The sequence below is a fragment of the Halictus rubicundus genome, chromosome 1, assembly GCF_050948215.1.
Source record: "Halictus rubicundus isolate RS-2024b chromosome 1, iyHalRubi1_principal, whole genome shotgun sequence".
NCBI lineage: Eukaryota > Metazoa > Arthropoda > Insecta > Hymenoptera > Halictidae > Halictus > Halictus rubicundus.
Genome location: NC_135149.1, coordinates 31015476 through 31028616, shown reverse-complemented (window position 1 = coordinate 31028616; position 13141 = coordinate 31015476). Strand labels below are relative to the sequence as shown.

Below are 13141 nucleotides of genomic sequence, written 5' to 3'. Positions count from 1 at the left end.
CCCCAATTTCTAGGACCCCAAACTTCTAAGCTCCCAAATTTCTAGAACTTCAAATGTGTAGGGCCCCAAATTTCTGAGCCCCCCAATTTCTAAGCATTCAAATATCTGAGCCCCCCAATTTTTAAGCTTCCACATTTCTAAGCTCCCCGATTTCTAGGACCCCAAATTTCTAAGCTCCCAAATTTCTAAGCTCCCGAATTTCTAGGACCCCGAATTTCTAGGACCCCGAATTTCTAAGGTCCCCAATTTCTAGGACCCCAAATTTCCGAGCTCCCCAATTCCTAAGCTTCCAAATTTATAAGCTCCCCGATTTCTAGGACCCCAAATTTCTAAGCTCCCAAATTTCTAAGCTTCCGAATTTCTAGGACCCCGAAGTTCTAGGACCGCGAATTTCTAGGACCCCAAATTTCTAAGCTCCCAAATTTCTAAGCTTCCGAATTTCTAGGACCCCGAATTTCTAAGGTCTCCAATTTCTAGGACCCCAAATTTCTGAGCTCCTCAATTTCTAGGATCCCAAATTTCTAAGCTCCCAAATTTCTAAGCTCCCGAATTTCTAGGACCCCAAATTTCTAAGCTCCCAATTTTTAAGACCCCAAACTTCTAAGCTCCCAAATTTCTGGAACTTCAAATATTTAGGGCCCCAAATTTCTGAGCCCCCAATTTCTAAGCTGCCCAACTTCTATAGTTCAATTTGTAGCCGGAGATATTTTCTAGCTCGCGCTGCTCTCGATTTCATCCAGAAAACTCATCCAACGGCATAAAAATGCTTGGATTCCACGACACGCGCATCGTCAATTTTTGGCCTACTTCTAACGCTTATATCACCATATATGCGCATAATCTCGTTAGCTCGTGACCAGCGCGCGCTAGATTGAACCTTCCTCTTTCGAACGAGCCCTTTCCCGGCGATAAATATTCTCACACAAGGACGAAAAGTAGAGGCGCGTGAAACCATTTTTCGCCTATTTTTGTCGGTAACGTAGTCACTCTACCTTATCGCGAATCTACGGAGTCTAGGCTCGGCTTTTTTGAAATTGTTAGGAAAGCTACTGGACTCTAGATTGAACCTTCCTCTTTCGAATGAGCCCTTTCCCAGTGATAAATATTCTCATATAAGAACAAAAGGTTAAGCCGCATGAAACCATTTTTCGCCTATTTTTGTCGGTAACGTGGTCGCTCTACCTTATCGCGACGGAGTCTTGATTAGCCCATTATTTTTGTCTAATGTGTGTACAGAATCAGTGATTTAAACTTCGTCAGCAGCCACAGAGAAGCTTCTATCTTTTTTTTTTTAGTGATCTTAATAACTTGAGAATAATATAAGGTTGACATTCCCGAGTTCTTTTAACGTCTTCATCATCTTAAATTGCGCCAACTCATCTTTTTCATGAGACAAGGATTTTTCTCCTGACAAGAATCGCACAATTTACCGGCTTGGAAATCCGCGAATGCGAGAGGACGGAGGACAACGGTCTCGGTTTTCTCCAAGGGGCTGTCTCAACGATTCATGGGTGGAAGATCACGGGTGCCGCAATCACCGTCGGAATAAGCAGAAAAGCGACGCGGGATTGATACGCAACTCTCGCGACTGCAGAGAACCGCGAGCTTTTTCTGCCCCATTTCGAGCGAAGGTTCCTTCCAGGACGTTGCGGCGAAAAACCGAACAGAAATACTCTTTCTCTCTCTCTCTCTCTCTCTCTCTCTCTCTCTCTCTCTCTCCTCTCTATTGCCGAACCCTTGGCGGAGAGCAGGATTTATTGAAATCCGCTCGACGAGTTCCCGTAATATATGGCCGATCCTCTGACCCTCCTCGACGACGAGACGAAATTATTGGGCGCCGCAGGTCGGCCAACGGGGGGATTACCTTCCATAATTATACGGACGTATCAATAAGGATCTTCGCGTACGTATTTTATAACCGGTCCTCTTCGTCGTAAACACCGGCCTCTGATTTAACCTTGTTATTCTACAAACTCGGTTTTCGATTCCGCGAGGAGTTGGGGCACTGCCAACGTCGGATTTTCTTTTTAAAGATTTCGAATCCGATCATTCCACTCGGAATTCTTGGTCGACACTTTGAACTGCTCGTATTTTGGGTTTTATAGGCTCAGGAATTTATTGCAGGCCACTCTAGCTGTGCTCTTCTAAATCAATCTTGGCGAATTGGGCCTCCTTCTGCGAGATTAAACACGGTTTGTTAATTTCCTTGAAGGTGATCCGGCTTTTGATGTTCGTTTGATTTATCCAAGTCGTTGGCCGTACGTCGATCACAGCGTTCTCTGACCGGGCTTCGCAAATTAATTGTTATTGTAATAGAAATTCTAGGAAAGGGTGGAACGAGTATTGTCGATTTCCCGTTTTTCGTTTCACGTATTTAATTATTTTCTAATTCTAATTCCAATGAGTCAACAACGTATTCGTTTGCTGATTTATCATAAAATTTTTTAGCAGATTTTTCCTACTCCTCAACCTATCACTTAGTATTTTCTTTCGCGGCAGAAATAGTCGAAGTCACTATCGGAGTCGATTGGCCGTATTTACTCAGTTAATTAGAGATCTATTGTGCGATAGAGACAGTCCTGAGGGAGCAGCAACGCCGAGAGCGAGATTGTGCGATTTATTTCGCGAAACGTTCTCGCTGTCGCGATATCAGCGAGGATTCCCGTGATTTTCTTCCCTCTCGGACTGAAACAATGCGAGACGCGAAAAATGACAACGAGATCCTATTGTCAAGGATTTTTCCGGACTTCGCGTCCCGAAATTTAATAAAATCATTAGGAGACGTCGCGTTGTCTTCGTCATAACCCCGTTCTTTATTAACTTCGATTCCCAAGCGTGGCTCCTTTTTTTTCTCGGATTCGTCCAGATGCAATTTCGTTGTTCCGCTCCTTTCTTCTTCGAGTTAACTTGTCGTTTATATTCATATCTGTCATTATCCCTATCGACTTGATTGTTCGTGAAAAGATTCGAAAAATTAACGGAGGTTCCTGCGAAAGCGAGAACTACGTTAGAATCATTTTCTGGCACCGGAAATTATCGTGCGAAACTTTTAATAAACCGCAATTACATTTCCAACGATTTTACCAGCCCCATATTTGATTATTCTATAATTTTAATGGGAGTCGAACGAGCCGTCGAAATTCTTCATGTTTAATTATTAGACTGCGGATTTTATGCGCTTATGACAAAAATGAGAAAACGTATTAGAGGTACCCATAAGTAATAGGTGAAACCCAAAGTTTGTTTTAGATTTCAAAATAATTGATTACTTATGGGTCCCGCTAAAAATTTAAAGCGAATTTAGGAGCGTCGACGTGCTTTATTAAAATGATTAACACTAGATTTACGGGACCCGTGAAAATGACGGATTCTAATATTTTTAATTTACGAATATTGAGATTGTAAAGATGCGTCCACGAGGAATTATTTAACAAATTGATTCCTTTGGGTATATATCATTTAAAAAAAGTGGCTGCAAATTTCGATAGCTACATTCATGTTATTTTTATAAAGTAATGTAAAATAGTCACTTTTAGTGCTCCGTAAACCTAGTGTCAATGAACTGCGAAAAATGGAACCTCTTATGCGACTTCTATTTTTCGCGATTGATGCGGGAGATGTTTATTTTGCAGAAATACTCGCAGTATTATGATTTATGCTTGCCGCCGAGTATTCTTAGAGGAAAGTCCACTATCAGCGCAATCGGTGACCAACGTTATTTACCGAAACGAATCGGTCTCCCATTGATTACTATGGATCTAGCTTTGCGTTCCCGGGAGAATGATAAGGGAGAAAGAGTGTTGCGTGGGTGTCCCGTGGATAAAGATAGCAACACGAGAACCCCATTGCGAAACTGACGGCGAATTTTCGGAGCCGGTGATCAATTTTCTAACGCTCCGAATTTTCCGGCCAATTATTTCCGGAAAGCTCGGCGAGAGTTCGTTACCGCGGCCACAAATCTGACAGTAATTATCTGGGACCGATTAAAACTGAAACGAGAAGCGCGAGAAGGGTAAGCCACCCTTTCGATTCCCTTCGATTCCTCCGTTTCGGGGGCGAGGCCTCTGAATCGTGGTTAACCGACCAACGAACGAAGTTCCAAGATCAAACGAACGGATTACACGCGTGCACACCTGTGCTCGCATAATTTCTCCCGGGAACTGCTATCTGAAATTGAATACTTAACAGAAAACCGGTCAGAGCATTCTCCTTTTCTTGTGGACGTATTTTGGTTGCATCTCAGCTCAGCGGTTTCGTCAAGCTGCAGAAGATGCTTCATGGGAAATACAAACAGGAGTTCGGAAAAGAATAATAATTATTTAAATAAAAAGAAAAATTTTATTATACCACGTTTTTAAGACGGGCTGAAAAGTATAAAATAATTTTTCCCAGCTTCATACAGATTCCTAACCTCGCACAGATAGTCCTGAAAATTTGGTATATTAAAAACTTTTTTTTATTTAAATAATTATTGTCTGATTTTTTAAGTTTCAAGTCTCTAGCTCATCGGGAAGTTAGTTTAACATCAATTGCAAAATTTCTACCGAACAGACAGACAGACAAGAATGCGAGTTAATAAAAGCGTGATTTTAAATAGAAAATTGAAAGTGCAGAAATAACCTTGACAAACAATTAACAATGGCCTGCGAAAGTACAGTCCAACTTTATTATTGTACTACAGTGATTTCTCTCTATATGTCGCCAAGGTCTGGATGATAAACGTCGCGGAATTATCCCCACTACCGCTCCTGGACTTCTCGTAGTTTGGTTATTAATGTATATATAGAGGAAATTTTTTACAGACAATTATATTTACCAATATAGTTAATAATTTCAAAAAAAAAAATAATTTTTAGAAAAAAAAATTTATTATTAAAAATTAACAAATTTAATTTTAAAAACTAACAAGTTTAGAACAAAATTAATAATAAATGAACCATATGTAAAATTAACAATAATAAACTTAAACAAATTATAATACTAGTGAATAAAATGAATAAACTTCACAAAACGCTATTCGCTATCCGAGTCATTCTCAGTACTTTGATTGCGACCCAAAATCATTGACTCTCGTGATCTTGCACATCTCGATCTATCCTTACATTCTTATTACTTTTTCAATAGTTATAAAACATATATTAAAAACAAATTAAGAATACATAAAAATGATTGATATATAATTATTGCAAAATTGTATTATGCATAAAAATGATTATTATATGATTATTATTAACAATTTCCATCCTAATAGGCATGTTTTGCAAAAGAAATGTATTTCATATCGTGATATACACGAATATTGAACTTTCCCAGTAAATTCCCCACTGTAACTGTGGCGAACAAATGGCAAAATTTTTCACAACCAAATTTGTTTAAAAATGTATACTTATTGTTAATTATTCACAGAAAATGAAATTTAACAATATAACTAATACATTTAAAAAGAGAATAACAAATTTTCCACGATAGATCCTAAAGGAAAGGTATGGACACTTCTTAAAAAGTTTATAAAATTGAGAGTCGCAAAAAGTCGCAGACAAAACTATGAAATTCTTAAACTATAATAAGTAATGTATCCGAATATGCATGAATCTCAGGATATATTTTGCCGTTTTTGTTTTATGTTAATTTGAGGTTTTATATGCAATTAAGAAATAAAACCACCGTTGAAAATTTGTACAAAAAATAAATCTACTCCATTAAATGTATAAAGAATGCATATTCCTTGGTAAGCACTTTCCATTACACAGAATTATTATTGCACACTCATTTACAGTTAATATAATATTTTTCGATTTTTGCCACTTTAGAGAGTGCCTCCATGGCCAAATTTTTTTACAAAAATCTAAATTTGCTTACTAATGCATATGTAATGGTAATTAGTCACAAAAAATTAAATTTAACAATAAAATTAATAAGTTGAAAAAAAAATTATTTTAATGCATAAAAAAAATTGTTAAATGATTTTCAAATGAATAATAATATGAGTTTCCTGCTAATATGCAGTTCGGCCAAAGGAAATTTTCGTGCATCGTCAAATAAAAATGTAGTGAGATGTGCCGACTTGTCCGCGCTGTGTTGTTGACATAAGTCGAGAATTCACTGTATTTTCGAAACGAGTCCAAATTTATTATTGTACTATTTTTTTATCTAAAATATAGTGTTCCAATTTTGGATCGACAGTAGATAGAAAAAAAAAAAAAAAATAAAATTCGCACAAATTGTACGGAATTTCTAGAGATGCAAATTCGGCGATGACGTATCACAATCTCAGCAGCTTTCCCATCGAACGTCTACGACTTCGTCAATTTTAACAATTTTTGAGCCTGGTTCGATGGAACACCTTCTCGAAGCTCCACTCTGTATGATAATGGGAAAAATTAATATTTCCCAAGCTGGTGCACCAGCATAATTCGTACGTAAGCTGAGCGTTATCGGTTCGGCGCAGGTAGGCCCGTTCGATCGGAATTTCGCGGCGCTATCAGCGTCGTTTGTCGGCCATTATTTCGGATGATTACGGGACGGGCTAAATGCGTGGTTCTTAATGAATTTGTCGACTGAGCCGACATCGGGAGCCTCGCTTCTAACGGTCCCGGGCGAATTGCAGATTCCGCCAGCGGCGCATGGCTTCGGTACCGGATGTGACTCGCATACATTGAAATTCGCGTATTGTGTCGGAAGACGGAAAGCCTGCGGGGGTGGCAGGGTTCATTAAAAGCTTCGTGTACTTTGTCGAGCCCCGGCAAATTAATACGGATCGTCTGGGACGCGAACTCGAGCCTGATCACTGTACCGCGGATGTTTATGCAAAATCAACATTTTCTCAGTCAATTGCCAGACACTCAAATAATATAAAAATTAATTTTTCCTTCTAACCGTTTCAGTGAATCTGAAATACAGCCTTGTCTCGACATATGTCGCAGATACCTGGCTGATAAAAGTCGCAGAACTATCCCCATTACCTAGAGGCCTCGGACACTGAGCATTGTAAACATAATACGTGTACAACGTTCAGCGTGGAGCAGGGCATAGTATGTCCTAGACGATATATGTCGCGGCCTAGACCCGCGTTGTTGACATATATCGAGAAAACACTGGGATCTGTTTTCTAAAAGCTGAAGTTGGAGAGAATTTTTTCGCCTGTTTATAGGAAGATTAAAGTGAACATTTTTTTGTTGGTTTATATAATAATATGAATTATCTATTGCGTTTCATGAGCATGTTATAAAGATCCGCAGTCCACTGATCATTCTCGAATCCTCGGTTTTCATCGAGTCGTTTCGCATTCCGAGTTCCTATCACCGGGAACATTTGTTTGCCTAACACGATCAAGATAATTAATTCGAGAAGTTAATGACGAGCGAGTCGAAGTTTCGCGCCGTTGCATTACTCTGGTTCATGGGAAGTCGTATTTCGAGCTTATTAGTTCTCGGCGCTGAGAGCACTGCGAGCGATCCGACATACATTGCGTGTTTCGACTATGTGAGATCGCTATTGTTTCCGGAAAACTTCGGGGAGAGACAGCTGCATTGTCTTTCAAGATAGGAACCGTGGGCTCTCCGTTTGTTGTCGCGCAGTCTTCATCAAATTCCATTATTGGTTTCGGAGTTCTGTTGATTTAATAATTGTGGATTTCTGGGCAACTGTGCCCGTTTGTTGTTGGTAATTTTTCTACAGTATTCACAAACGCGTCGATGCTTTCTTATTATGAACAATTCTCACTTCCTCCGCGATAAGAATTTCATCGTGAATTATTTAAAAAAAAAATTATTTTAAAGTGTGAAGCTTGAGCGCAGCACGACCAAAGGGTTAACAAATCTATAGCAACAAACAGCCGTGGAGTCAATAACAGTAATACTAATCATGCATTTATGGTCTCTGAAAATTTTCAAAAAATACCATAAAATTCCACAGAATTTAGTAGGATTTTTATTCATTTCGGATCTGCAAAGGTCACTGCCACTGAGAATTAGATTTTGTTTGTATCCACTTTATCTTATGAATCTTTATGCGTTTATGGCTTCTGAAAATTTTCAAAAAATTTTATAATATAAAATTCCACAGAATTTAGTACGATTTTTACTTATTCCAGATTTGCGAAGGCTACTACCACTAGAAATTAGATTTTATTTGTAGCCACTTTATCTTACGGATCTTTATGCATTTATGGCTTCTGAAAATTTGCAAAAAATAACATGAAATTCCACAGAATTCAGTACGATTTTTACTTATTTCGGATCTGCAATGGCTACTACCACTGAGAATTAGATTTTGTTTGTAGCCACTTTATCTTACGGATCTTTATGCATTTATGGCTTCTGAAAATTGTCAAAAAATTTTATAATATAAAATTCCACAGAATTTAGTACGATTTTTATTTATTTCGGATCTGCAAAGGCCACTATGTATGTACCACAGAAAATTAGATTTTGTTTCCGCTCTCCTAAAAATTGCCTACAAAAATTGAAAATAGCATAAACCTCCGCAGTCAAATGAACATTCCCGCTAACAATCTCCTAGTGTCCCATGCAAAAATCTAAATGAATTTTTCACGCCAAAAAATGAACGAAATGGAATGTTTGGAACGAGAATCGAAGCCAGTGAAAAATCGCACGAAGGAAAATAAAAATAAAATAAAAACGAAGGAAAGTAAAACGGACGAATGTACTTTGAAAATGTTTTCTGTGGCAGGATTAGGCGTGCGTAAGAAGAGGATGCGAGCGATCAGTGACGGAGGATCGAAAAGGTTTCTCGACGAGGCTGCGGGCACCTCGAGGGACTCTGTTCGTTCGGGTTTGCAGATTGCGGTGCAGTTAGGCGACCGGAGGGAAGCCGCACGATGGACAACGTGCTCGTGAACGTTCGTCAACTGGCGTCCCAACCTGCGAAGCGTCACCGTTGAGAAGCTAATCGCAATCATGTCGAACGAGACTAATGCGACGGACGATTTCCCCGACTACGACATCAACGAGTCGTTTAGCCACTTCAACTGGGCGGAACTGGCACCGGTCCTCGTCGTCTACTCCCTCACGTTTTTCCTCGGATTGGTCGGTGAGTACCTGTCTTCTTTCTGCTCTTCTTCACTTTGTCTTGTTTCGTCTCTTCGTCCTCCTCTTCTCCTTCACTTCCGGTGAAACTGATCTTTCCGGCCCACAGTGGGCCAAAAGCGCCAAAACGTGGGCAAAATGCAAAAAATGAATTTCACGTTAGGGGTATGGCTCTTGCCGTATTGGATTCTCAGGTAACGACTGTATAAGAAGCCGAAGGTAAAAAGGTCTTACTACCTATACTTGCTAAATGGTGGGAGTATAAATATCCCGTACAGTCGTCTCGCAGTTTTCGTGCAGTGAACTACGTTGTGAAAAAAAAAGGTGTCAAGCTTACAATTTTACGGAAATTGAATTTTTTTGTGCGTGTACGATGGATGCTGTTCCTGGAAGTAAATACTATACATAATAATAACATTGGATTTATATTAATTAATGTTTGGAATGTATGAAGTGAACGATAAAACTTAGTGCACAGATTTTACAAATGTATACTAAAAGTTGTATATTCCACAATATTCCACGGAGATTCTTGTCGAGTCTTGTAGTAGACACTATTATTTAACATTATTTTGAAAAAGTAGCTGCGCAAAACTGCCCCTTTCGTAATGCGATCCATTTTTGTGACGCAGAGGTAGTCATGGTACTAGTTACCAGCATGTTTTCTCGAGAAATTTAGAAGTTATAATATAATTTGTTAAATAAGCATTGTATGGTTCCACTTATAGAGTTTTCTGATACAACAATTTCTTTTTTAATAATAATTTTTTTATTGTTTAAAAAAAATTTTATTTTTGTTTTTTGTAATTTTGACATCGGATTCATATTCGCCGGCCCGAAAAATATGGGAATACTAATTTTCAAGAAAGTCGAATCATTTTTTACGCATCCGCGATATTGAATCCACCATTTTGTTTTTTTTTTATAATTTTGACATCAGATTCATATTCGCCGGCCCGAAAAATATGGGAATACCAATTTTCAGGAAAGTCCAATAATTTTTTTGGTAACGCATCCGCCATATTGAATCCGCCATTTTGTTTTTTACAATTTTGACATCAGATTCATACTCGCCGGCCCGAAAAATATGGGAATACCAATTTTTAAGAAAGTCCAATAATTTTTTTGGTTACGCATCCGCCATATTGAATCCGCCATTTTGTTTTTTACAATTTTGACATCAGATTCATCTTCGCCGGCCCGAAAAATATGGGAATACCAATTTTAAAGAAAGTTCAATAATTTTTTTGGTTACGCATCCGCCATATTGAATCCGCCATTTTGTTTTTTGAAGTACTCCTTCCTATTTTGGCCACGTTTTGGCGCTTTTGGCCCACTGTGCGGCCGCTCGAACGCGAATTTGCTGCCGATAAGAATTCTTTCGATAGGATCGGCAAATTCGCGATTACTTAGCATTCCGTGACCTTCGGATGACCTTGAAGGCAAAGAAATGAAAATTGCAACAAAAAATTACAATCGAATGGGCGATAATAACTCTAGCTTGACCACCACGATCCCCTGATTTGTCACCACTTGATATTTTTTTATCGGGTCATTTACAGTCAATAGTTTAGGCTGTTCCAATGCAAAATAAGGAACATTTAAAGCAGCGAATTCGTACAGCATGCGAAGCACAATTAATATCATACACAAGTTATTATTATCCATTCAAGCAGACTGTCATTTCTTGTTGAAATTTTTATTTCTTTGCCTTCAAGGTCATCCGAAGGTCATGGTATACTAGGTCGTTCAATGCGTCTTGATACGGGCTATAATACTTTTCAGTCAAGAATACAAAGTGCTATTTAAAAAAATGGTGACCTTGACAGTACTACAAAAAAAAAATGTTTTTCGAACTTTTTTTATTACAATATATAGCCAATCTAAAACTGATCAACATTTGTTGAAAATATTTGAAAAATCAGCAAGTACTGGAAAAGTCGTGAAAAGTGTTACGTGGGACACCCTGTATATTAGTATTACTAGTACTATATTAGTATTAGATAAAAATCGCTTGCATTAATTGCAAGACATAGGAACCAAACAGTAATTTATTTCTCTCTTTGTTAATTGTATCAAGTTGTAAGAAATGCGTCGATATTCTGAAATACCTTTAATCTTTCCAGTGCTTAAAATTACATCCAATTTAATTTTTGCCATAAACGCATACAATTTTACTGTCTAGTTATAACACAGCCCTGAATAACCATTGAGAGTTAATATCCCTAATAAAATTGACTATAGCCAGCCCCAAAAATTACACGTCGATTCCAGTTACAATGAAACCTGCCACTAGAATTCGATTTCATTAAAACCCCGTTAAATCTAATCGACCAAAAATCCCACTAACGAGTAAACTACATTAGAGACGCGTCATGCTGAATTCGCGGAAGACCGTTTCGAAACGAAAGGGTTAAAAGGAGAACTCTCTGTCAGAATCGATAGCGCTCGGCCCGGTTCTGTCTATCAAAGTTTGCTTGGGGGTCGGTTGCATGTAATTCGGAATTAGGGGAATCTAGTAGTAAATCCTGGCGCGCTCTCGTTGCTGTTTCGTAATGATATCACTCCGGGAGGGAGTGCTCGCGCTTATGTCTCACTTAAAGTTAGATTGTATCGCGGTTTCAAGTTGCATCGCATCGTTTTCTCGCGTAGCTGCGGGTCCGATTGATAACGGGAGTTCGACAGATTATCCCGGAAACCCCCGAAAACCGGAGTTAATTAATTTCGGGAATTCTGTTGCACCGGTAATCCCCGAGCCTCGATTCCCTTTCACTGTTATCCGAAACGCGTTTCTATTCTCGACTTTTATTTATTAACCCTCAGCACTCGAGTGGTGACTCTGAAGCACCACTAGAAATCGTTGTGGCATTATTTCAAAGAAATTACGAAAAATATTACAAAATGTTTGTTACATCACAAAATTTGTATTGAATAGAGTACTAAACATTTAAATATTATATGTGGAAATCGGATCAGTTTCGTATGAATAAAATCAAAATATTGTAGGACGGAAGAAATATTTAGTTTTAGAATGAAAATAGCGCCGAGTGCAAAGGGTTAACACTAGAACAACCAAGTGAACTAAATACAACTGGCATACGTTGCCTTGTGATAACACCAAAATTCCATTTGTTCAGATTTCGTACCAATTTCGTTTAAATATCTACTTCGATAGAGAAGTTTATTAAACAATTTCCACGTGGAAACATATTTATAATTTCAATATTTCTGAAGGAAACAATTAGGAACAAGTCATTTTGACTCGTCCGGTGGTTCTAGCGTTAAAGGGAAACTAATTTTTCTGGGAGAGAGGGAAGGAAATAATTAAAGATTCATTTAGAGCTCTTTATTGCACATGCCCCGTACGGGAGAAATTTTGTTCAATTAAAAATGGCGGCGCTAGATATCCTTCAGTAAAGGAACTGTTGTCAAATAAAAGATTTGGCACGAAAAACCAAAGTTTTTCTCAATTTTTATATTAATAGCTAGAGAGTAGGGGATTTTAAAAATATTGATTGCAATGGCACGTATGCTAGGCAATGTTCAACGTCAAAAATTGTTTGTAGGTAGACTACGGATCATGCAAAGTAAAATTTTTATAGATTAATTGCAACCTACAGGAGCTAAGTAAAAATTTATTTTGCCATTAGTAATTTTTATATGTTCAAAATGGTATATCGACGTTGTTAAACTCCTTTAATGTTTTCACCGTTTTGAATCACACCTACTCATTCTTGTCATAAATGCATAAAACCCGCAGCCTACTTATAAAAGACAGTTTCAAATATTTCGCAAAATCTCTACTACCAAGGTTCATTTAAATTTAAATAGGATTCACCAATTATTGAAATATGGCAGCCGTGAAATGTGATCTGTGGCTGGAATCCGGCAATAATTGGAATAATAATAAATTTGCATGAAAATTACAATATATTATTCTGAAATACAGCCGAACAAGTGTAGAAAACTGTGAAACAATGATAAAACTTTTTAATATCATAAATTGTCTACTATTGACAGTAACTACTACTGATAATAGTCTACTATTGCCTTGAAAAATGCACGCAGAGAGAGTGGAAGGCAACATGTATCGC

The 13141-nt window shown here is 38.0% G+C and overlaps 1 protein-coding gene across 1 annotated transcript in view; it reads left to right on the top strand.

Moving 5' to 3' along the window:
* The window catches only part of LOC143360759 (uncharacterized), a 167341-nt gene that overhangs the window by 26267 nt on the left and 127933 nt on the right, over positions 1-13141 (top strand). The window contains exon 2 of the mRNA XM_076799874.1: positions 8692-9051. Within this exon, the coding sequence (XP_076655989.1) occupies positions 8919-9051 (133 nt within the window). The 5' untranslated portion in view covers positions 8692-8918. The remainder of the gene's footprint in view (positions 1-8691; positions 9052-13141) is intronic.